This window comes from Brienomyrus brachyistius, chromosome 5 (genome assembly GCF_023856365.1).
Source record: "Brienomyrus brachyistius isolate T26 chromosome 5, BBRACH_0.4, whole genome shotgun sequence".
In the NCBI taxonomy this organism is placed as follows: domain Eukaryota; kingdom Metazoa; phylum Chordata; class Actinopteri; order Osteoglossiformes; family Mormyridae; genus Brienomyrus; species Brienomyrus brachyistius.
The window spans coordinates 21449403-21476795 of NC_064537.1; the positions used below are offsets into that span (position 1 = coordinate 21449403).

Sequence of the window (27393 nt, forward strand, 5' to 3'; positions counted from 1 at the left end):
GCTTCGGTTTCATTACGTGCCCTTTCATTGGCTGTTATGCCAGGCCAGCTACATATCCAATAGAAATTCTTGAAAGGGCCTTTGCCTATTGGCAAGGCTGTAGATATCGCCGCCTTTAGCGTGGGAGCCCAGGGCTTATTTCTCACCACGGATGTCCCAGGCAGAGGCGTTACAATGTGAATAAATCAGCAGCACACTTAAACAGAAGTACTATTTGTGGTTATCTCAATATAGCCCAATGTTGGGAATTTAAAAATCTGTGCTGCGCTTGTCAGAAGGGATAATCTGATTTTCCGCGTTGAAATGGTTCCGAGGTGACTTTCATTCTATTAAAAAAATTTTGTTAGAATAATTAAGGTGACAGAAATTATTCTTCATAAGCTAGGCATTCACATATTACAAGGATTTGCGCTTTACCTGGTAATACTGCTTGACTGTTGTAGCACTGAGGTACCTGAAACTTTGTGACTAGGACAATCCTGGCAGTAATTTTAATAGTGAATGGTCTTTACTGCAAATCCACCACATACTTATTTTAATTGTTTTCATTAAAAATTTAAGTATTATTGGTCATGGATTTTGCATAATCTTGTACTTTAATAATTTAAGAGTTAAAAATACAGATCATTTAGTTATATTATTAAGCATCATACATTTATAACCTTTGTGAATATGGTTCATAAGAAATGAAAATTATTGAAGCCTTACAGTCAAATGTACTTTCTTCCCCGACATAAAAACTGCAATATATTATTTAAAAATGCAAGAACCCCAAGATAAATGATTATCGAAAAAGTAGAATTTTTCTTTTATCATAAGCAAACCAGTCTGAACTTTCAAAAAATGCCTGGTTTCAGTAAACGTCTACGTAAGCACGGAAACGCAAATCAGTCATGACTGATGACTGGTCTCAGCATGCTGTCTTAAACACATGCAGCATCCACTATGACTGATGACTGGTCGCAGCATGTTGTCTTAAACACATGCGATGTCCACAACCAATCAAAATGGAGACTAGAGCCTTCACCGGCCAGCAGGATGCATTTTATGAAGTCGCTTAACATTTCAACAAGATATATAAAATGTCTTGGGGATAGAAGGTGATTTCAGTAAATGAGGAATGTGGGTCAAGTTCCTTTTAAAATCCTGATATTCTTGAAGAATCACAAAAAACAAAACAAAAACCGATCCAGTGTTATTCACATACGTAACAGCTGGTTTTAACGTTATGATTGATTGGAATGTGTGCCTCACATGCACACACACACACACACACACACACACATATATTGGGGTTTCATTAAGGTGGGGTAACTGACAATTATTTGGTAAGTGTGTCTACTGTCCATTTCAAGTATAGCTGATGTTATATATATAGTCCTTGGCTTCCTAGTTTTTATCATGTGTCTAATTACCGTATTACAATGTTTACTGGAATATAAGACAGTAAGAGAGACAGGGCAAGGGCATTAAAAGTTGAGGCAAGGGACTAAGGCCAGATCGGCTCAAACAGCACATCCGGCTGGCAGCAGCAGGCATCCGAACTGAAACGGAACGAGCCAAAGATGTTCGGAGCTTCATGATCCAGTAGCCATCTCATGTTCATGGGGCCGCGTACGGCTTGTTACTTTGCCGTGTGCCTGCTGTGGTGGGACAGAGAACAACATGTAAGGCAAAAATACTTTAAGCCGAGCTCTGCAAAAAGCCCTGAAGCTGTGTGAATTCTTCCCAGCTCCCACAAAACCCAGCCACCAAATATGATCGTAATGAACTTTTTTTCATTTAGGGTTGTTATGGACTATAATGTAATTAATTTGTAGTTAAAGCATCATATCTAGGTGTTAAAGTGAATGTTAAGGACAGCCAATGCCATACCAGATGAAGACAAATTAATGCACATGTCACTTTTAGAAAGTGTAAAACATTTTCTAATGGTAATTTTGGGTTAATTTCAGGTGTTTTTTGACAAAGAAATGCTTATTAATCTCTCTTTAAATTGCAGTGCTATTATTCATCACAAAACTAATTGTATCTGCTGCTTTTACTGCCTTTGATTAGTAAGTGCATAATGCGATCTTCTCACTGCAAATTTAATGTCTCTGTATACTGGAGTCGCTTTGCTGAAGTGGTTTTTGGTGTTTGGCCCTTGGATGCCTTACTCACGGGGTCAAAAGTCACACTGTGCTGTTGGGCATGTTCCTGTAACTCCTAAAATGTTGTACCTGTCAGGATCAAAAATACTTATCATTTTACACCTGAAATTAAAATACATACATACATATATCTATATATATGTGTGTGTGTGTGAGCATGAATACCTTACCTTTTGGGGACAGAATGTCCCCACGATGTGATGAATACCTGTTTTTTTTCCCCTTATAGGGACCAATTTCCTGGTCCCCATAAGGGAAAACTCGATTTTATAAAAATCAGTGACTGCAATGAAAAAACTAAAAATGCAAAAATTCTTGTATTTTGCTTGGTTACTTATGGTTATGGTTAGGGCAGGGTGGGGGTTAAGGTTGTCATAGTTAGCATTTTTCCCATAGAAGTGAAGGAGCGGTCCCCATAAGGATATGTTTACCCGACTTGTGTGTGTGTGAGTGTGTGTGTGTGTGTGTGTGTGTGTGTGTGTGTGAGACACACTTTCCAATCAGTCATAACATTAAAATCAACTGTCAAGTGAAATACATGGATTGTCTTATTGCAGTAGTATTTGTCAGGGGGGCCATTATATATTGGGAAAGTGAACGGTCAGTTTGTGGTAAGTTTTTGTACTTTGAAGTGGGGAAATTGGTCAGTTTTTGAAGTTTGAACGAGGAAAAATGGGCAAGCATAAGGATCTGAGCGACTTTGACAAGAGCCAGATTGTGATGGTTAGACGACTGGGTCAGAGCATCTCCACAATGGCAGGTCTTGGGGGAGCGAAGGCAAATTCATCTCATGCGATCCCACAGGACATCTACTGTGGAACGTATTGCTGAAAAGTTAATGCTGGCTTTGATGGAAAGGTGTCAGAACACACAGCGCATAGCAGCTGTCTGCGTATGCGGCTGCGCAGCTGTAGAATGGAGAGAGTTCCCATGCTGACAATGGACATGTGAGCATCAGAACTGGAACAATTGAAGACGGTGGCCTGATCTGATGAGTAACATTTTCTGTTGCATTATATGGTCGGCTGGATGCATGTGCATCATTTACCTGGGGAAGAGATGGAACCACAATGCATTATGGGAAGAAGGCAATCTGGGAGTTGTCTGTTCAATGTTTTGCTGGGAAACCTTGGGTCCTGGCATTCACCACCTACCTAAACATGCCCACTAAATACACCCCTTCGTGGCAACCGTTTTCCCCGATGGCAGTGGCCTCTTTCAGCAGGATAATGCACTCTGCCCCACTGCAAAAATTATTCAGGAATAGGTAGAACAACAATTAAAGGAGTTCAAGGTGTTGACTTGGCCTCCAAACTCCCCAGATCACAATCCAATCAAGTGTCTGTGGGATGTGCTGGACAAACAAGTCCAATCCATACAGGCCCCACTTTGCAATTTACAAGACTTAAAGGATCTGCTGCTAACGTCTTGGTGCCAGATACAGCAGGACAGCTTCAGAGGTCTTGTGGACTCCAGGAGGAGAGCCTACACAATATTAGACAGGTGGTTTTAACAGAATGGCTGATCAGTGTGTGTGTGTGTTTGTGTGTGGTGGAATAAATTAAGATGCATGCCCATAAATTGAGAAATGAGTGTAACAAAAAATTGTGCTTAATTTTTCTTAATTTTCTTAATTTCTTAATTTTTTCTATAGCTGGATATAGTGAACCTGCTTTAGGTGAGTTGCTGTAACATATTAACATAATTGGCACAGTACCTTCAGTATTGACTACCAATCCTCTTGCTGTTAATCACACCATGCACATAAGGAAATAGAAAAGAATGGCATACCAGCATAGTGGAAAACAATTATTTTTGAAGAGTGGATTACCAACTCTTCAGCCAAGTGAAGGCGAACAGTGACAATGCGTAAGGGAACACTCGATCGTCTTGTTCCAGCCATGTACAATTACAGCTGGACATCTTGTGTTCACCTCATGGGGTAGGAGCAGCCTGCCTCAACCTTCTCACAGCAGTTTGCTTTCTGTGTCAAGTCTTGTGTCACAGCTGTGTTCACAGCATACCACACTATGCTGTTTTAGTTGCATAAGTCTTCTGGGAAAAAAAGGCCATCTCAAAAGACAACTGAAAAGCACAGAAGATTGTGCTGGAAAATGTCACTGTTGACTTGACTCAATGGGTAACTCCTCCATATATTCCTGCATCTCACACGGCATCATTTCCAATAATGTTTAGCCAGATAGTTGGTTTTTAATCAACATTCAATTTGCATTTATGTAAGTCATTAGCCTGTAATGCTCCACAGATGCATTGTCGGTGTGCTTGTGGTACAGACCCAGGGTCAAGCTGTTTTTGATCCTGGAAATGTCTTAAATGCCCCATTGTGTTGTTCAAAACCCCTATATACAGAAACTATACTGCATGTATTCTTCGGTATGTTATCCAGAGAAGTAGGTGTTGTTTTTAGTAATGTATTTTGTATTTAAGTCATGCTTAAGTAAGCTTAATTGCTCAAATACATTTGGCGCTTGAAGTTCCAGTGGAGAAACTTCATTTCACTGTAGCCATGACCACCGTATAGATTTGTGATATTCATTGACTGGTAAAGCGCAAGCTTCGCCACCACTGACATGGTCAGCACCCTGAAAGCTGTAACCACCAAAGCCTGGCAATCTCACGTTCCTCCTACTGTCACGTGTGAACAGGATGCTGGAGTCCTTAAACTGTTTCACTAAGTATAGACTCTCCCCTCACCTAATAGGAGCAATCCACTCTTTTCTGAGAGAGCACCACAGTCATGGATTTCGAGATGCTGATTCTCATTCCTGCCATTTCACACTCGGCCCCAGTGCGTTCTGGTTGAAAGAGTCGAGCGCAACAAATAGCAGGCATGTCACCTCTAGCCCTTTATAACAGATGTCCTTCCAGCTATGGCCGTGCCATTATATCCTGTCCATAAAAATCACAAACAGAAGTGGAGACAAGATGCAACTTTGCTGGAGGCCAGCGTCCACTCTAAATAACTTTGATTTTATGCCAAGGATGTGGATACAACTCTTGCTGCATTCATAATACACATGTATACTGTCAGAAAAATCCCACACACCCTCAGACAGCTATGCAAGGAAAGAGAGTCGGTCCACTGTTCCACAGCTAGGCTGGAATCCACATTGCTCCTTCCAGAATCATAGGTTATTTTCCTTTATCATCTTCTGAGAATTTGGCTAAACCATCATAATCCCTTTCATTTAAGAGAGAGTACAGTACTGTATAATAATGTACGATGTTCTTTATTATTACTATTTAATGTTGGTAACATTTTACTGTGCATTATTTATCAATTACCATATGTAAGTACATGAAAATCATGTTAGATATGGTGTCTGTGGATGGTTTGCAATTATCAGTGGTTTTGGCTATCTGCGGTAAGTCTTGGAACGTATCACCCATGGATACAGGGGGGCAACTGTATGTTAAAGCTGTTAGGGTATGTTAGAATGTTAAGGTATACTTACATGTTGTTTATGAATGTTCTATAAATGCATTATGAAGGTGCAATGAATGCTCTATGAATGCATTATAAAGGCATTATGAAAGTGCAGTTAATATAAAGCGTTAGCAGTTATTTTACCAGTCTTCCATGAAACATCGAAGAGGTGTACCCGCCACGTCTTCCCAACAATATCCAGGGCTTGTATTTCATCTACCCTTGCAGCCCTTCTCTCAAACTAACATCTCCATGGCTGCAGCAATTGGCTTTGATCCACCACAAATTTCCAAACATTGCTTCTAGCATTGAGAGGGCAAATCCATTAGGTTGAGGTGTGTTCCTTCCTAGGCAATACGTGTTTATTTCGACCAGCCAATAGTAGTAATAGTTTGCTCAGAAGTCCAATAACAATTGAGACATTGAACACTGAAGTCTTGAACTAGGACTGCAAAGTCCCTAGACACTTTCAAACACTTCACCCACTTTCTCTAAGAAGGCTGGGTACTCCAACCACATTTTCAGTGCATATGTACAGTATACACCACAGTCAGAGTCTGCAACCAGCAGTTGCTTAGAGCCAAGCCTCTTGTCCAGTGGCAAACACAGCCTAGGACTGTGAATTTTTAGAATTTGGTGATCAGTGGTCATTGTTGACACACCACAATGACAAAATGTGTCCTCTGCATTTAACCCATATGTGACATATAGCAGCTAATTCAGCACCCGGGGGGCAGTGCTTGCGGGTGGTACCTTGCTCAGGGTACCTCAGTGGTGCCTTGCTAGTCACAGATTCAAACCAGCCATCTTTCAATTACAAGTGCACTTTCCTAACCATTAAGACACCCCTGCCCACCACTGTGAGTATCCTGACACCTACCTGAGGTCTTTCATCATGCACAGGTTCCACCCCTGATCATGAAGTCTGGTTCCAGAGCCCACATTATACATGGAGTTATGTCTAGCTGATACTTATCATACACCAGCTCAGGTTCCTTTCCAAGGTCATTGTCTGTAGCCAGAATCTGATCCTTCTGGGTTCTTCTCATTCAAGCTTGCTGCCAAATGTTACTGTTATTCTTATTTTGCTCAGACCTTAACATTTAGTCATGCGTGTAACTATTTACAAAGCTGCAACACTTGTCATTATAAGTAGAATCCTACTTATCATTAACTTCAAAAATGCTGCCAGCATTCTTCCCAGCATAGTTTTAAAATGCTCATGTGGAGAATTAAAATGAATAATTATTGATCTTATAAAATTGGATCCATATGATAACTAGCTGAGATTGGCTCTGTCACACATGGACCCTACAAAAACTGGTTATAAAGGCAGCCGGTCCAAGAGCTAATCACCCAGGGTAATGACTGCCATTGCAATAAAAAGGACACTGAGCATACAGAGTAAATCAATTAATAGCAAGATACGCATGATATCTCTGATGGGGAAATATACAGGACATCTATAACATAAAACTGTTTTTCATTTATTTTTTTTGCAGATTCCTGTATTTGCCAGCAATTATTTACACCTTAAGAATTTATTCTCAAATGATGTTTAATCTTTACACAGGAACAGATGGACTCTACCTATGTTAGAACTGGCCCAGCTGCTTGTTTAAAAATGGACACTCCAGTGTGACCTACATTTGCTCAGTGGCAGCATGTCATGTTGGGTGATTTTCAGTGAAAGGCACCACGTGACTCTCTGGGGAGCATTTATATGTCTCCCCCCTGCTCTTTTCTGTCTGTCTCTCCCTAAGACAAGCCTCTGCGTCAATATAAATACCTTGTACCCTTGTTTCCAGTGGCCTGTAAACGTACAGCTTGGTCATGTGTCTCTGCACACGTGCAATATTGCATTTGGAATGGAGTTAAGAAATATACTTATTTATTTATTTTACATTCCACTGACATCTGGATTTAGTGACCTCAAGCCCTAATAGTGGACAATGAGATGTTCTGTATGAGATATAATTATGAAATCTCCATGTAATACATACATACAGGCATACATATATACATATATCATAATTATGCATGTATAATATATTATATATACAACATGATATTTGAAATATAAAAAAATGAGGTTGATACTGAATGCTAGTTCAGCCACTGCATTACAGATCAAGTGTTGTACTGTAATATGAAGCTGAACTGAAATAAACCTCGCATGATATGGGAAGGAAGACAGGAAAAAATAGAGGATTATGAAGGGAAGACATTTTATTGAAAAGCTGAAAAGTTTTAGGTGCCATTAATACTGCAAAGTGATGCCTCTCTGCTGGGTAGAGATGAACAGAATAAATTCTGTAATGGTTTGCAGGTTTTTCCATCTTGCATCCAGTTTCATCATACTTACCAGGCTGAGCCTGAACTCCCAGTACACCTTCCCCATGTACTAAAAATCTGCTGTGGTCAAATCTCTAAAAAAAAATCAACAAAGTTAAATTCAGATTGCTTATCTGCACCTGTTTGGACTATGTGAATTTGCCACGATTGGGGAAAGAATTAGGAGCAATGAGGCAGAATGAGAACGCAGTTGAATATGAATGTAGATGAGTAGTTAAAAAAATTCTAGAATTGCTGGTGTTGCTGGAATTAGTCCACTAATTGAAACAGCCTAATGTAGTGCAATTGACAGCATGTGACCTAGATGTGATTTATTAAATGTATGTAATATAATGACATTTTTGAAGACTGGAGAAACCATTAATAACCTATTCAATTGTGCTCAATTATGGTAATCCATATACAGTATATATGAATACAACACCATAGCTTTGATAGATAGATAGATAGATAGATAGATAGATAGATAGATAGATAGATAGATAGATAGATAGATAGATAGATAGATATCAGTACAATTTTCTTTCTACTTTTTGGCTGATCCGTTCACTACAAGCTGCACAAGACTAGAGCTGCAGTATCTGTTCACTAAACCATCTGCTGAAATGAAGAAGTAGATGAGCTAATGTTTCGGATGAATTGCAATAAATCTTCACCTGCTTTCATCACTCCCCTTAAATGTTTTCCTCACTTATCTAATATGTGGGAGACATGGTAAAACAAATGATTTGTGACGTCCAGAAAATGGAGGGGAAACAAGATAAATGTTCATTATTATTTATTCATGTTTACTTCCGAACATCTTAAAGTCAGTAAAATTAAGTGCACATTAGTTTGTTTCCTGTTTCTGTAAGGAAACTGTCTTTTTGAAGATGGACATGACTTTAACTGGGTATTTTTCTTTTAAATGAAAGTGTGGCAATAGCTATAGAATTTGTAGGGTCTTATAAGAAAGTGAGAATGCACCGATACCTAGTGTAATTTACGGGTGAGGTGAGGGGCAGTGAGATTTCAGGTGAACATGATGAATATGATGATCTATACATGCCTAGGATTTTTGGAAGAATGGCCCAGGACATCTCACTGCACAGCATCAGCATTACTAACAGGCAGAGGGCATCTCACTCCATAGCATCAGCATTACTAACAGGTGTAGGACATCTCACTGTACAGCATCAGCATTACTAACAGGTGTAGGACATCTCACTCCATAGCATCAGCATTACTAACAGGCATAGGGCATCTCACTCCATAGCATCAGCATTACTAACAGGTGTAGGACATCTCACTGTACAGCATCAGCATTACTAACAGGTGTAGGGCATCTCACTCCATAGCATCAGCATTACTAACAGGTATAGGGCATCTCACTCCATAGCATCAGCATTACTAACAGGCATAGGGCATCTCACTCCATAGCATCAGCATTACTAACAGGCATAGGGCATCACACTCCATAGCATCAGCATTACTAACAGGTGTAGGACATCTCACTGTACAGCATCAGCATTACTAACAGGTGTAGGACATCTCACTGCACAGCATCAGCATTACTAACAGGCATAGGGCATCTCACTCCATAGCATCAGCATTACTAACAGGTGTAGGACATCTCACTGTACAGCATCAGCATTACTAACAGGTGTAGGACATCTCACTGCACAGCATCAGCATTACTAACAGGCATAGGGCATCTCACTCCATAGCATCAGCATTACTAACAGGTGTAGGACATCTCACTGTACAGTATCAGCATTACTAACAGGTGTAGGACATCTCACTGCACAGCATCAGAATTACTAACAGGCATAGGGCATTTCACTCCATAGCATCAGCATTACTAACAGGTGTAGGACATCTCACTGTACAGCATCAGCATTACTAACAGGAATAGGGCATCTCACTCCATAGCATCAGCAGTACTAACACGTGTAGGACATCTCACTGCACAGCATCAGCATTACTAACAGGTGTAGGACATCTCACTGCACAGCATCAGCATTACTAACAGGTGTAGGACATCTCACTGCACAGCATCAGCATTACTAACAGGCGTAGGACATCTCACTGCACAGCATCAGCATTACTAACAGGTGTAGGACATCTCACTGTACAGCATCAGCATTACTAACAGGTGTAGGACATCTCACTGCACATCATCAGCATTAATAACAGGTGTAGGACATCTCACTCCATAGCATCAGCATTACTAACAGGTGTAGGACATCTCACTGCACAGCATCAGCATTACTAACAGGTGTAGGACATCTCACTCCATAGCATCAGCATTACTAACAGGCATAGGGCATCTCACTCCATAGCATCAGCATTACTAACAGGTGTAGGACATCTCACTGTACAGCATCAGCATTACTAACAGGTATAGGACATCTCACTCCATAGCATCAGCATTACTAACAGATGTAGGACATCTCACTGCACCGCATCAGCATTACTAACAGGTGTAGGACATCTCACTGTACAGCATCAGCATTACTAACAGGCATAGAACATCTCACTCCATAGCATCAGCATTACTAACAGGCATAGAACATCTCATTCCATAGCATCAGCATTACTAACAGGCGTAGAACATCTCACTCCATAGCATCAGCATTACTAACAGGCATAGAACATCTCACTCCATAGCATCAGCATTACTAACAGGCGTAGAACATCTCACTCCATAGCATCAGCATTACTAACAGGCATAGGACATCTCACTCCATAGCATCAGCATTACTAACAGGCATAGAACATCTCACTCCATAGCATCAGCATTACTAACAGGCATAGAACATCTCATTCCATAGCATCAGCATTACTAACAGGCATAGAACTTCTCACTGCACAGCATCAGCATTACTAACAGGCGTAGAACATCTCACTGCACAGCATCAGCATTACTAACAGGCAACGCACAGCTGGTTTAAATTTATAAAAAGGTCTAAAAACAAAGAAATACATATGGGATGGACCACGATGAAATGTGCGTTTAGATAACACAGTGAATGAAATGTTCAAGAAACACCACGACGCCAATAGATCAGGAACGAGTATAGGAAGTAAATAATTGAGTTAATAGATATGTTTTTAAATTCTGCCTAAAAAGGGAGGTGGAGGATAGGTCTCAGAGACTTTGCGGTTGCCGTGAAGTATGGAATGTTCTGCCTGTTTTTATAGGCATTTTAGGCAGCAGCCAGTTACCTTCAAGGCTCAAAGGTCTGGAGTAAAGCCTCTAAGACGAATGGGAGAAGGCGACAATCCTGTGCTTAATGGGAGCGTGGACATGAAAAGCATTAGACATAGCCTGGGTATAGACAGAGAGAATCTCAGAAGGACAGGATAGATTAGTAACATATGAGAGAGAAGCTAGTAGCGAAGCAGAAAAGGTATGGAATGGCAATGAACACACAGCACTAACAATAACCATGGGGTAACGGCAAGGGGAGGCACATATACACTCAGGTTATCATCTGATTTCCTGCTTGGTGGCTTTGCCATCAAATTTATTGGACAATAGCAGCCATAGCATTTGCCTTAGCATAATGGTTTGAACAACTTTTGGTCCCAACTCTCTGTTGTACATACCAAATATGGTGGTAATATAATCAACACCATAGGATGAGTTTGCAAAAGTAGGGTTTTTTTTTTTATTTATTTAAATGGCAATAGATCCAATTTACCTGACATTAACACCAAGGGATGCAATCAAATCAGGAAGCCCCAATGATTGAAGGGAAAAAAGATTTCAGAACTAAAACAAACGGTTCAAAAGTTATAAGCAAAAGTGTGCCTTGAAATTTGGCCCGATGAATTTTGGCATTACAAGGATGGGTGTGTTGACCCCAGATTTGGTGGCTGAATACACTGGATTGTCCTCTCTCAATGTGCCAAACTTCAGAAAAAATCTAACCAGCGATTTTGTGGGCTGCCATAGACTCCCATGTAAGAAAAAGTAATAATAGTGACAAATTCTAATTGTTAGCAGTACAATAGGTGCCTCACTCCTACAGTGCTTGCCCCCTAATTGGCATTTAATAATGTTCCAATGTGCTCTTAAAAATATAGTCCCTATAAAGATAGAACGTCTGGACAGGCTACTTGCTGGAAGCGGCAAGTCCGTGAAGTTGCCATAGAAACCATCAACAGACAGGCGCTTGCATTTTGAAAACAAAGGAAAATTATGCTAAGAACGACTGCTTATTTATAAGTAAAAGTCACACAGGTTTCTATATTGACTTGTTTGATAAAATATTAAAATACATTAATATAGAACTGTTTTTAGTCTGCAGGAACTACCTGTGTGGTTACACGAAAATAATCAACACCCACCTGACATCTCTGGACCAATCAGAAAATAATATTTACCACAGCGTGGTATGAATTAATATAATGTGTAACCATGGGTACTGAGAGTACGTTCCTATGATCAATTAGGTCTTTATTCTTTGTCAGCTAGGTCTTTCATGCAAACTGCTGTAGCCCCCAACCTAATATTTAATTGTGATCTCCTTGCCTTTTGAAACATGCTGTCAGCACTTGGTATAGAAGTTGTGTATTAAGTGTCAGAAAGGGCAGAATATTCATCACCCATTAATAGTGAAAGTATGTTCATATTTCGGTTTTAACATCAATGAAGCAATTTTGCTGGAGGCTTCTCACACTGAGACTCTAACTCTTGTCTCCCATCTCGGCAGAAAGCCTAATTGCATCACCCAGTCCCTGGATGGCAGGTGCTGGTGGTGCCTTAATTGTGGGAGACCATTGTTTGCAGCTTACACTGCACCGCAGTGTACTATATGCTGTCTCTTAAACTGGAAAAAAAAATTATATACTCTTATGTAATCATAATGGGATGCGGTCAGTTGCCAAAATCATTGTTTGAACATAACCTCCCTGATATGTGTTTTCGTTGCATTTTCGCTTTCAATGTTATTATGTTCCAGATTAATTACTGTTATATATAAAGCTGGTGTAGCATGTAAATAGCAGTTAACTAATACTGATTTGTCAAAACATATTGAATATGTTCAACATAGGTTAAATACATATTTTATTGAAAATCTTTAGTGTGTTGTCTGTGGAGTGCCATTTACATTTAAATATACACGAACATCCATTTACAAACACATCTGCGATAATTGTATGAAATATTTTAAAATAGCATTCCGGAAGCGCTAGCCAAGAGTGATAAGGCTATTTAGGCCTGTTTTATTGTTTTGGCTTCATTTAACATTCTGACAAAAAATCGGGTCATTTTAGCTTGCACAATATTGAGGAAAACACCAATATGGACTCTGCTTACACTCAGCCCAAAACAGAGTTTTATTCCCTGAGAGTATTAATAAAAAGATGGCTATATTAAGTTGGATGCGATAGCTTTGTGAATGCTGAGAAGGCAGGAAGAAAATATATCCACAGTGCTTAACATATATAGTTGGATGGCCTGAGCTAGGCAAATTTCATATGTGGGAAAGAATGGCTACATTACACGTGGTACTCTGCTGTATCTTGGTTATTAATATATTAACATTTCCTGTACCCTCTGTCTGTTGCATGTGTTCTTGTAAAAGTTTGTGAAGCCAAGAGAAAAAAGAAAAATGCAAATGATATACACTTATTCCACTAGGGTACATACCGCTTCCCACCTAAGTCTAACTGCTTTTTCACCCACTGCCTGGGTGCAAAAATAAATCAGCACAATTTATATTTATGATAATCGGTGTGGGGCAGTAAGCAGTATTAATTTCTCTTTAAACATTTCCAGGAACATGAGAAAATCATATTTCTATACTATGCATTTAAGCACCTTCCTGGAAGCATTCCAGCACCATCACTCACCGCTGACAAATGAGACCGTCACCAAGCATACACATTTCATTATTTTAATCTCTCCAGCCGTCTGTCTTTGTTATTCGTAAACACAGTTTTCGGTTACTGCATTCGGTTGGGAAGCAAGATTGAGAGACAGGGATTTTATGTTGGATGGTGATTTTGTTATTATATGAGCTTTTTTAGGATACAAGAGTCAGACTCAGAGACTAAATAAATGCATGAATTAATACTACCCTACAGATAGAATAAGTAAAACTAGCCTACATAAAAAATGCAGAATGAGAAAAAAGTTGGAATTTATTTTTTACCTTGACAACGATGTAGACTAAAAGGTATATTGGTAGGCTTGAGGTGCTGTACAGTGACCTCTGCCTGCTGAAGAGCGCCGGTCTCTAGTGTGGGAGCTCACGGGGGCATATTCGGCTTGTGTGGTTTTATTACTCTCCAGGAAGCAAAAGCCGCCATTGACGAGACCAGGGCCCTGCGGACCCGGATCCACCTGGCTGAGGCAGCCCAGAAGCAGGCCCGGGGCATGGAAATAGACTATGAGGAGGTGATCCAGCTGCTGGAGGCAGAGATAGCTGAGATGAAGGCCCAGATCACTGACCAGCCTGCCCATGTGAAGGTGGCTTTTACTCCTCTCCATCTCTCTCTCTCTCTTTCCTATACTCCTTGGCAGCATCCAGTCCTGGTTTTCCTTCTCTCCTGTTCCCTGTAAAGTAGGTCACTGTTTGCTTTGTATTATTCAGTAACTGGGAAGATGTGCAGGGAAGGTTTGATGTGATCGTCGCGACTTCTATGTAGGCAGTTATTTTTAGAATTCAAAAAAAATCTGGCTAATACCCTTATAGGTCATTGGAGCATAAAATGTCTTCACAGGTAAACATGACCCACAGGACCCAACACAAAAGTTATGTATCACATTCACAATAAGAAAGAAAAGCAGTTTCTGGTATTCCTGCTGTTTTGGGGTTTATCCACATTGTACTGCCTTTCTGTGTTTCAAACTTTTAATTAAGCGAGAATGGCTTCTTTTGATAAAGTCACCTAACCTTTTCCTTACATGTTAGATCTTTTTTTGTTTTAAAATATTTGATTAAATATTTTCCAAATTGCTTCCGGGATGGGCTCCAGACCCCCTGCGACCCAATAGGATAAGCGGTTTGGAAAATGGATGGATGGATGGATGGATTTTCCAAATTACTGCTAAGCATTGCTTGATTTTCTAGGACTACAAACAACTTACAACTCTGAATTTTATAAAAATACAAATGGCTGCTTATTGAGAATGCATAAAAATGCATATTTGCTTCTGTACACTGCAGGTTAGCAGGTGCATTATTACTTAGATTTTTTTTAGATTTACTTATTTTTGCTGAAAAAATCAGATATACCAGATTTGCTAAATTGATCCCCTAATTATCCTTGGAACATCAGCAGCTCACAAGCATCCCATCCTGGGTGTTCCCCAGCCTTGTGCCTTGGGCTGCCTGGAATAGGCTTTTGGCTTACTGTGACTCTGATCAGGGTAAGCGGTTGGTGTTCCACCTGGTTGGATGTATCCCTTGGGAGCTGTCCACATTGTTTCCTTATAAGGTGCCTGAACCATCTCAGCTGACTTCCCTTGACCCAAAAGGGCAACAGCTCTGTTTTGAGGTTCCTTCAGATCTCTAAACTCCACACTTTGTTATGAATAGTGAGTCAAGCAACCCAGCGGTGAAACCTTAATTTGGCTTCTTAGGCTCATGACGTTGTTCTTATGGATGTTGCCTAAATCTCAGTGTGGATGCACATCGAATTCAGATGCTAGACTCTTTTACTAAAAGCAGACACGTCTCCCCATTTGAATAGTACTATAACTTCAAATTTTGAGCTGCTGCTTATAATCCCTACCTCATCGCACTCAGCAGTCTGTGTTGGTGGTCCTAGTCAAATGACACAAGAAGTGTGACATCACCTGAAAATAGCAAGGGTGACTCTTATTTCATATTCTACTCTTCCAGCCATACTGTGTCTTGATGTCATGTCCTTGAGGATCACAAAAAAGAATATGGACAAGAGTTGGTCGAATGTTCCTGTGTTCCACGTTGTTTCTCATGAATCCAATGTTACACCATCAGGTGGAGTCTTTTCTTCAGTACCCTGGGATACACTCTCCCATGGAGGGTGGTTCCCAATGCCCTTGATTGCCAGTAGAGAGGAAGTACTGGTCTGGACTTCTCCATTGCCAGTAAACACATCCTGAATAAGGTCGTACCTCACCCTCCTGAGGCCTCAAAAAATTTTGCCGAAACATATCTGGGTCTAGCTCGTATTCTTCCTCCATGGGCCCTCCTAGCTCAAGCTTTCACCTTAGTGACTGCCTTTGCTGCCTTCCAGCTATCAAAAGAAACCCCTGCGCAAATATTGCCTCAAAGGCCTCCTTCTTCAGCTTAGCAGCTTCCCTCACTACCGTTGTCCACCAATAAGTCCTAGGGTCAATATCATAATAAGCACTGACTGCCTTTGGGCCTCGGCTCTTTGTAACCGCTACAATAATTCAGGCCTTGAACATAGTCCATTCAAATTCAATGTCTAAGACCTTTTTTTGTGGGGGGGGGTGCTTTCATCTTATGATCCTCAAGGTACTTTCATAATTTCCCACATGAGCATTGAAGTCTTACTTTCGGGCCACAGAATCTGTAGGCAGTACCCTTTAAACACCTCACCCACTTTCACTAAGAAGACAGGGTACTCCAAGCTATTGTTTCATGCATATGCACAAACAAAAGACAAAGTCAAAGGGTTGCCTGGAGGCAGCCCTCTTGTCCACTGGCAAATGCTCTAGCTACATATCCCGCATCCTGGGATTTGTGAGTACCCCGACACCCACCTGAGGTTTTTCACCATGGAGAGACTCCACCCACGATCGAGAGGTTTCATTCCGAAGCCCCCATACTTTTCCTGCACTAACTCAATTTTCTTTCCCACCACATTGCAAAACTATCTGCAACATATACCTATATAGAAGCAAGGCTGGTAACACTTTACTTAAGGCCATGTTTTAGTAATTAATAGACACATTCATAATGCATTGTAACACACTCATCAAGCATTATAAAGATGACTATAACTATTTATAAAAAGGCATAACACATTATAGCCATGTTTATTATGCATTATGAAACTCTCATCTATAATGCACTACAGATGCCTTTATAATGCAGTACAAAGCATCCTTAATGCTTATACCAACCATTAGAAATCATTACAATAACTTCATAAAGCATTCATAATGCATAATGTACATGGATATAAATATCCATAATACATAAAAATAGCCATTTTTGAAATGCTTTATGAATGCATTATTATTTGTCAGAAATGTGTTTACAAATTTCTGAAACCATGCCCTAGCTTGAGATAGCGAGCGAATTTGAAATTGAGGATGCATGGCCGTGCGATGCGATGACGCAGGGGTTAGCGCTGCTGCCTCACAACAGGAAGGTCCTGGCTTCTGTCCCAGGTCCTTTATGTGTGGAGTTCGCACGTTCGCCTCGTTTTTGCCGGGGGCTCCAGTTTCCTCCCACGGTCCAAAAACGTGCAGGACAGGTTGATTGATGAGTCTAAATTGACCCTATAGTTGTGTGTACAGTATTTTATTCAGTTTCAATTACACTGTTAAGAAGAGGACACATTTTGCATAGATTATAAAGATAAATAAAGGAATATTTTTGAAAAAATTTGTCTGCCGCTCATTCTGCTATAAAATCCTGAGAAAATCGTATCGTGAACTCAGACTCGTGAATCATATCGAATCGTGAGTTGAGTGTATCGTTACATCCCTAGTTACCAGGAGTCTTTTATTCTTTAAGAAAAAAAAAAATTGTTGAAATTGTAAGCATCCCTACATCTGATTGTGGACTGTTACTCTGGGGGATTCCGGAGTAGGAGAGACTCCTCCCACAATTAAGCGGAACTGCAGTGGAGGTAAGGCCGAATAAATCTAACTGACATCTCTCCTGCAATATATCAAGCTCCTTTCCTACCAAAGAGGTAATGGTCTACATTACCAAAGCCAGTTTCCTTCACCAAGATCTAATCTGGGTTCTTCCTGCTCATGCCCCCCTGCCCAACTGGCACTGTATCTAACCTCCACATTTCATCTTGCTGGTGGTGAGCCCACAAGATGCCTCCACACAGTCATTTTTGGTTGAGCCTGACTGGGTTACGTGGGTGGTAAACACTTCCCCCAGGCCTGGATCCCGGGGTGGGTAACTGATAATCTCGTCACATTTCATTGGAGGTGGTGGGGGTGAAGCATCGTAGACTTTTTGGGTGTCTTCCTACAGACCGTAGGAAGGTCCTGCATCTATGTGGATCATTAAGACATATAAACCCCTTCACCACACTAAGGTCATGGTCTGCAGAGGGGCCCAGAATGTCATGTGCTTTCTGGGCAAGGTTTCAAGCTGTCTTTGAGCCTGTGCCAAAAAGCAATTGGAAAATGGTTTGATGAATGGACACATATTAGTCTTACATGACATGGATTGGTATGAAGAAGAAACCTCCAAGATATATTTGATGTGGTTTTGAATGGGTAGCTGAAATATTTTTGAGAGATACAGGGACACAACCAATGTTATGACTTTTGTGGACATTATATTTTCTGGCAGGGAAGGTCATTAAGTTGGAAATTCATGCATCCATGCATCATACAGGTTGATATTATATGAAAATTGAGACTGAATAAATAATATCTCCACAGCCAAACAGGTATTCTTACATGATTATTGCTTGATCCCTACTTGCAGAAAGATTTTGTTATTATTAAGACATATAGTACCCCTCCAAAATTGGGGAAACTGCTTTAGAAAGAGAAAATTCTGTAAAGGGATATTTCATTTAAAAAAAAAAAAGCATGTCGCTCTTTAAGCCTGTGTACATACTCTGTATTTTCCGAGCTCCAGATGGCCAGTTTGTGAATTATAGTTTGTTCATATTCATATTAATTCCCAACCTTTTCTCCCTGGAATGTCTGGTGCTTCTCGTGTGGTGTTTATACTTGATTTCTATTTATACAGGTCGAAACTCAGGATTTTCAGAAGGTAATTGCAGCACTAGAGTGTCAGCTGCACAAATCCGAGAACACCAAGAAGGGTGTTGAGGTCTCCACATGGAAGCTTTTGCATTTCGTGGAGGTATGTGATAGATTCAAGAACTGTATAGTAACAACATCAATGACAACAACAATAATAATGATGATGATGCTGAATATTTTCACAAAAAGAAGGACATTAACAGAGACCATTCTCAGGGTTATAATAGTGGGACTTCATCTGGGATTTTAATCTGTAATGCTCTCTTTAGTCAATAGTGCATATGACCTGTTTTTACAGATCATCCAAGACTTTCTCTCAGACAGTCAAGGTTCTCATAAAAGCTACTGGTAAGAGATAGATTTCATTACTTAAGTCTGGCCTATGACTGTTGAGAATTGTTTGCTGAGGTAATTTAGTTTATATACATTTATATTTTGTATATTGCTTTTTAAACATGCATGAAATTCAGTGGGTGATTTATTTGAAGAAAAATACACTGTCACTTGTTTCTATGAAGAACACTTCAGTAACAATAGTGACTCCCGGGGCCCCTTATTTGGTCAGATCATTTACGATGCGAAATGGTGCCACACTTGGGTAGTATGTAAATGTTTGGGCTTAAAATCTGTGAGAATGAAATAGCAAAAAATTATATCCATTTTCTCTTTTATCTTGATAATAATTATAGTTCACACAAAGACTGCAAAAAGTTTGTTGTGTTTCCATTTCAAAGTGCTTTTCCATTTCAAACTGCAGTGATCAATGCTCATTCCCGTTGTTGATTATAGAAAATTTGCAAATGATTTGCTTCGTCTGTACCACTATGGTCGATTTTTGCTTCTGTTTAATTTCTATGAAGTTTGTCACCGGGACCAGACGACCTCAATGTAAAGCAAACATGAAGCCGAAACACTAAATTAGAATCAGAGTCGGAAATGGGCACTAGAGTCGGTAAGGTGGGAGGTCTGTGCCGGGGAGTGGAGGGAAAGGCAATCAGTCACACAGACGCAGGGAGATTGTTACAACCACCCACGCAGAGAGAGGGATCAGGGCACACCAGTCATGCCAAGGCACACAGGAGGGAACTCAAGCAGGCAGAAGAAATCGGGACAGTAGTACACTCGGCAACCTGAAAGAGTCACAATTCCCTGCAGAGTCTAAAACCAGTTTCATTGGTTAAATAGCTTCAGCAATACTGGAGCACAGCTTTTAGAATTCCGGTGATTGCAATCTCATAGGCTCCGGACCCCCCGCAACCCAGACGGATAAGTGGTTTGGAAAATGGATGGATGGATGATTGCAATCTGGTGCGTGGACCTGGCTGTGGGGCATGATCGTCATCGCAGAGTTATAATGGGGACATGCCCATAGCTACCACTGAGGACACAGAGGTCAAGTCCTCAGTATTCTTTCTGCACGTCCAATAACCGCGATCCTTTATGGGACACACCTAGGAAGGGTTAACACTTTCAATCTCAGTATTTTAACAGTCCTAGCCAAGCCCTGAATGGGGACCTGCTTCAAATTGCTCAGATCTTACCCAATCCCCAGTAATCCCACGGACATGGCAGTGTATATATTTGCTTTATACTTCTTGCCTAGAAAAGATGACCGACGCTGGAGGTACTGATAGAGCCTTTGAGGTCACTGTGTCATTAAGGCTTTATAGTGGGTACATTGTATTATTATCATCCAGAGTTTTAATTCACCTTTATATTTAATTGCTGGAAGGTGATTTTTACATTTGGAGGGTGAAAATAGGGCAGAAAACTCTTGAGTTGCTGTCAGTAGACAGAGGGAGTTTTACTTTACTTTTGAAAATCGGGGCGAATAATAAAACAGTGCTTGTACAAAAAGGTGTCACATTCTCACCTGGACTTGGCAGTGATTTTAACAAGGCCTAATCAGTATCTTCAGCCTCTGTGTATTTATCGCCTTGATGACCGTGACACCTCTGTGTGCATCCAGGATTCAGCTTCTCTAATGAAGACCCCTACCATCTCTGGGAAATATAAGACTATAAACCATTTAACCCATTCAAGCCTGGCTAGTTGGAGGCTGCAGGCTGTGTACTGTATTGAACTCCGACACATTATTATTATTTGTGAAATGTGGAATCGGATCAGTTTCGACACACTATAATTTATAGTAGCTATAGTTGTAGCATGACGTGCAGCTGGTGAGTTGATAATGAAAGAGCATCTCTGTTGTCACACAAAATATGACATGTTGCTGTTTAAAAAGCTCGGCCTGGAATACATTTACATATTTAGCAGACACTTTTATCCAAAACAATGTGCAATTGGGAAAGCAGGGTCAGCTGGTTCCCAGAACAAGTGGAGTTAAGGACCTTGCTCAAGGGCCCAATGGTGAAGTCACACTGCTGACCACAGTATCTGAACCAGCAACCTTTCCATTATGCACACTTCAGAGCCACACACACTATAAGTAAATTGTTGTGAAATAATTATTCAGAAAAAGGAGCATTATTTTTCATTAGATTCTGGAAAAAAAAAATTACTTTGGAGAGGCCATTTATAAAGAATTTTATTTTGCCTCCAGATATTGCAGTACCTTAAAAACAGGATAGAAATTACTGTAGAGAGCCCACGCACATGTAAATACAGATTTTTCGGTGTAGATGACAAGAATAGTTCATCCGGATGTGGTCTCATCCTCTAGAGTAAACAAATGGCATTTTGTGATCAAAATGATAAGTGACAGCGTACAGTATTAATTTCAAACGCAATCAGATAATTTAACACAAAAACATATTGCTAATTAATCATCAGAAGGGGATGTGAATAAAATATTGAGTGATAAACTTTAAGCTGTTATGCTGCGTTCTTCATGGCTTGTCAGACTAATAGTATTATCTTGGTGTTTTTTGTAACCAAATACCCATTTAAAAATGCTTGTATAATACACACACACACAGTATGAACAGACATATATACAATTTCAATTTCCAGTATATATAATTTACACTCAGTAGCTAACTTTTTTAGTACACATGCTTGTTAACACAAACATCTTGGTCCTCCAAACTGCGAACACATGGCAGCAACTGAATATATACAGCACACAGTTAGCTTCAAGGTGTTCAATTACCTCTTGGCAAAGGTTAGAATGGGTACGATGCACGGTATCCAACCAATTTTGAATGTTGTGTGATTGTTGGTGCCAGACTTAGTCTTTAAAGTATCCCAGAAACGACCATCTTGCTGCTATTTTTACTCACCATAGTCCTTGAGTTTACAGAGGATGGTGCAGCAAGCAAAAAACATTCAGTAAATGAAAAGCACTGATGTGTAGAATGGCTTCTCAGAACACACCATTGGTTCAGCCATAAAAAGGGTTCTGTGGCAAAAGTGGGCCCTACCTGGCACTAACTAAGTGTACCTAATAATGTGGCCACAGAATGGGTATCCATCCATCTTCCAAAAGCTCTTCGGGGTCAGATTTGTGGGCCAATACACACTCACACATACAATCATATGATATGATTTAAAGATGTGAATGAGCCCAACTGCATGTGGTCGAATTGTGGGAGGAAACTCATATGACACAAGGAGAACACGAAAACTCACACGGAGAAGAGGTAGGATTCTGATACCCAGCCCTGGAGATGTGAGGCCACCTCCTGAGTGTAAAAAGCCAAAAAGAATGTGACAGTATAAGAATGCAGATTTGCATTTTTAAGTTTACATACATACACACACAGGTTTGTAATTATATCTTTGTGGGGACTCTCCATTGATTTCTATGGGGAAAACCCTAATCCCAACATGAACGACCTTAACCCCTACCCAGCCCTAACCTTAACTATAAGTATCTAAATACAAGAACTCCAATGATACAAGAATTCCAATTTACAAATAAAGGATTTGTGTGTGTGTGTGTGTGTGTGTTTGTTTGTGTACAATATATAATCAGTTGCTTTATATGTGTTCAGTTTTTTTATGTACAAGAGCAGTTGAAGCTAAGCACTCAGGGTATCATGCTACAGTCTTTTGGCTTTTCAGTTTGCAGCCTACTGCTATCTTTTGGCAGACTTTAGTGAAAATTTAATAATGATGGGATTTTCTGATTGATTAAATGTCTAAGCTGGACTCAGGTGCCCTATTTATTTGATTATTTCCCTCAGCTGATTCACTTACTGCACCGTTCGAGCTACAAGATCGCTCCTTTCAAACAGTGTTCTTATGTTGCAGCTCTGCTAACGATGCCAAGCTTGGCCAGTCCCAGGCACTAGCCTCCTGTCCTACAAAGAAGGCTCCCTGGAATGCTGCAGCTCTGACTAAGGAAGCCAAGGAACTCACCCGCTCTGTTAGAGCTATTCTTGAGGTGGATTGTAAGTGAGCTCCTGTTGCACATTGTGTCGTCTTGCATGCAGAAGACTCCCCTGAAAACCATCCTCCTCTCGCCTCTTTGTCAGCAGACTGACGAGTGATGTTTGTTAAACTGCATCAACAGCTACAGTTAGGGACTACAGTGCAAAGTGGGGGCTTCTCATCATTCAATCGACGCAAACTTTGATGTTTTATTAACAGCTACTAATTGCAGAATTCATATTAAATATCTAGTGCATTTTACTGGGTTTTATCTCTAGCTACTCATCTTATAGTTTCTGATAAAATAAATATCCACGATACATCTGTGTTCTAAAAAAGTATTGATACATGATGATTTCATTAGTATACAGTATACATTCTGTGTTAAGTAGCCTAATGTGACACCTACTGTATAGTAATCACAAAGTCTGTCCCATTATATTAACTGAAAGGGTTCCTTTCAACTCCCCCCATACCTCTACTGTCTTATCTTAATCGATAAACTTGTCCAGTATCCAGTCCTCTTGTACCAAGCAGGATTCAGCTACATACCTTATGTCTCGAGATGGAGGAAATGACATGTGATTCGAAGACATTAAATTGAACACCAATATTAACCATCCTCGTTTATTTATTTTATTTCCCATTAATGCATAGGGCGTCAAAAACGTCATGGTTTGTTTAAATGGCTCATAATTTATCTTTGAAGGGAAGCAGGCTGCCAATAATCTTTTCGCATAATTCTGTGGATATGTTGCGTGTAAAACTAGGTCAGTTCAAAACAAAGGTGCTTTTCATTGTGACCCGTTGATCTAAATCATTTTAGCAGGGCTAGCGTTGCCTGGATACAGTATTCAGAATATGAAATTGTCTCTCAAATAACACCAATATATGTAGGTGTTTATTACATATACATGAAAAGTTGCGTACCATGACTTTGGTATGGAAAACAACCCCATTGAGTGCCTGTGAAGGCACAGTGAAAGATTTTGACTTATTCTTATTTGACTTATGTCACAATACAATAAGGCTACCCATATAAAGCATTTATGAATGGCTTATAATCTGGTTATTAATCAGGTTGTAACACTTTTTAAATTATTAATAGAGAATTTTATACAAGCTATAACACAGGTTTCTTTTTATTGATGAGTTACTACCATTTACAAGTGGCAAAAGGGGGCCTTTTTGTAAAGTGGTGCCCTTACTCTGATTCTCTGGTTTTGTTATTGGCTAAGCTGCACATATCCAAGGCTCATATGAAGAGAGACTTACTGAAGATATAATTTTGAAGCATTATACAGTACGTTTGCATTATGTTACAATACATCACATAATAAAAGTTTAGAAATTTACTTTATAAATTTAGCTAATTAGCTAATAATTTATTAAAATTTATGCTTAAACAGAAGTTTGATACTGGGTCTGATTCATTCCACCTCAAAAAGATTGCCAGTCGTATGATTCAGTAAAAAGATTTAAGGCAGTTTACAGTCCATTAGAATTATGTACTTTCCAAACTGTTTAGCTCAATGGAATATGTCTTATTCACAGAGTTCATGGCATCGATTTGGCAGATCAGTTGCAGAGCTACAGTCAGTTGGCTACTGAAAACTGGTCTTTGGTTGGCTGAAGAGGGAGCAGACTTAGGGATGCTGTGATAATCCTGATGCACAGACAACAGACACAGGAGACAGGAACCCTACACACCTACAGTACACACCCATACTAATTCCTAGTTTGTTTGTTTTTTCCAGTCCTCAATTATCATTTAGTTTTTATTAAATATTCATTTAAAATATTCTTACCCAGAACTATTGTGTGTCAATGAGTGACACTGTTATTTGCTTCTTTTTTGAGTGCTTTGTGGAGTGACATTGGGATCGTACAATATAAAAAGAATTTAGATTTCCTGGAAAGTCCGGACAAGAAGTCACATTTTTAAAGCTCATCCACAGTGACAAAATGTTGGTCCAATTACATTTCCACGATCTTTCTCTGCATTATTGTACATTGAATTGTGTGCATTACCTTTCACGTACAGTATGGATGTTACGCGTCACTACTCAGGATCATATCAGGATATGCTCATCGCGATTCAGTTCATGGTTTGTGGTGTCTGAATTATTTACATCAGACACAGTAATCTTTGAGGGGCCCTGTGATGATCATTAGCCCTGGGAATCCCTGATATGCCGCTGTATGTTCGGCCTGACCAAGGTGACAGAGTTAATGTAAACAATGTAAGTCCTTCATGCTCTGTTAGATCAGTGGGATTTCTGCAGCTGTCCTTATGCTCCATCGTAATACAAATACAAATCATGTAAAACATTTTAGTCATTGATAATATTATTTAATACTGCCCTGTTGGTATGGAGCATACCAGTATGGAAAGTGAGTATAAATATTTATGTCTTTGTATTTAGCTATTACAACTGCCTTGTACTTCATATGAGGAAAACTGTAAAGAGGACAAAATTGCCAGATGGCTATGTAATGACTGTACTATATCTTGAATTTGTTCATATAAAAGAGAGGAATTATGAAATAAAGTCTACCCAGAAATGTGATTGTTTTTTCAGTGATAAATTATTTTTGTTATCATTCGCTGGGATAGATTTAGGAGGATTCAAGGATATCGGCGATTTTTATGCTGCAGTAGATGGCAAACACAAATGAATGCTGACCAGCAAGAGTTATGTACGTAAACAGACGGTATTCCAAGTTTTACCTTGCTGAAGGAATGGGAAATCCTTAGTGTAGTCACACTGTTCCCATATTGTTCATGGTCACATTCAGGCAGCTCGACACCTCCACACAGAAACCTGCAGTGAATATATTTACTTATATATAAACACATCATAGCTAGCGCCAGTGTTTCGTCACATGACACGACTCCCTTCTACACAAATAAAATGTGTTTTTTTCCACTGGGTACCATGGGCATTATTTCATGGTAAAACCTAACCAGAAGTAAATGAACAACCCCTGCAACCTGAACAGAGTAGGCTGAACTCATTATTCGCAACTCAATATTTTATTTCAGAAAATAAAGCTAAATTTTGGCAATCTTCTCCGCCTCTGTCAGAAGAACAAAGGAAGCACAAAGTTAATTTTGTACAATGATTATTGCTTAATTATACATAAATAACTCGCATTTTTGGTATAAATGATTCTATGGTTTGAGAATTACTGTTAAGAAAACCCGTAAAAATGCAGCTCACACATGTACAACACGGGTTGTCACACCTGAATTTCTAGCTTGTGTGGCTCGGTGACTGCAGAGGGCGTCGCTCTTGTTCCCTTAACTGGGAGCGGATGTTGACAGACCTGTGGGCGCTCCCCATGGCAGCAGAGATGGATGTTGCCGGCATGGTAACAAAGACCTTCTGAGACAAAGGAAGGCGGCTGTAGGTACCTTGAGCTTCACGGTCTTCTGACAATCCCTAGTGTGGCTTTGAAAAAGAAGAAAAATCCACTCCGGTCATCTGATTACTGAGCGAGCAGCATGGCTTTAATAAGTGCCTCTGCGCATCTCTTTTGAGTATCTCAGTAGACTTGCTTTCAATAATAATGCCTTATTCTTTATGATATTATGTTACACGTCATTTCATACATGCAGGCTTAATGTACATTTTTTATTGTTACTGGAGTGGATATCATTATCCAGGAAAAAACAGGTGTGCGAAAGGGCCATCTGTCTCGCTGCCTTTTTTGTGAAGACTTCTTGTTTTTCGTGTAGAAAAGAATGCGCTGTATGTCTGGACGCATGCGTGCCTGTTGGCGACGGGCAGAGCGACTGCAAGCTGAAACGGCAGCCAGCAGCATGTTGCAGGTGCAGCCGGGTCGCCAAGTGCGAGCCTCACAGAGCTGTCCGTCACTTCGACTGGCCTAACAGCTGTGTGCGAGGGAGAAAGAGTGTTCTAGCAACACTCAGAAAGCAGGCTATGCAGAGATCGTTGGGTATTTTTAATAAGCTGTCGGTTCCTGAGAAGTGACAAAACACCTCCTGTAAACATAGGAAATAATTCATCCTATTCTTCCACCGGCAGTTCATTTCATTTCTGTTTGTCAATTGGATTTCTTTTTCTGGAAAACCATTTCAGCATGTTTCTCATGGACCATGAAGTCTCATTTTTTGAATGGATGACTGTTCTTCAGACATGCGTGGCGGAGGTGGCATG

The 27393-nt window shown here is 40.0% G+C and overlaps 1 protein-coding gene across 3 annotated transcripts in view; it reads left to right on the top strand.

The window, feature by feature from the left end:
• Positions 1-25779, top strand: part of stxbp4 (syntaxin binding protein 4) — a 55072-nt gene extending 29293 nt beyond the window's left edge. For 2 of the 3 annotated variants that reach the window (XM_049015592.1, XM_049015591.1), the window contains 4 exons: positions 14243-14419; positions 18858-18974; positions 19173-19222; positions 23090-25779. In XM_049015592.1, the coding sequence (XP_048871549.1) occupies positions 14243-14419; positions 18858-18974; positions 19173-19222; positions 23090-23237 (492 nt within the window). In that variant the 3' untranslated portion in view covers positions 23238-25779. The remainder of the gene's footprint in view (positions 1-14242; positions 14420-18857; positions 18975-19172; positions 19223-23089) is intronic. The other variant, XM_049015593.1, reaches the window with a different exon arrangement.
• Positions 25780-27393: the final 1614 nt, after the last annotated feature.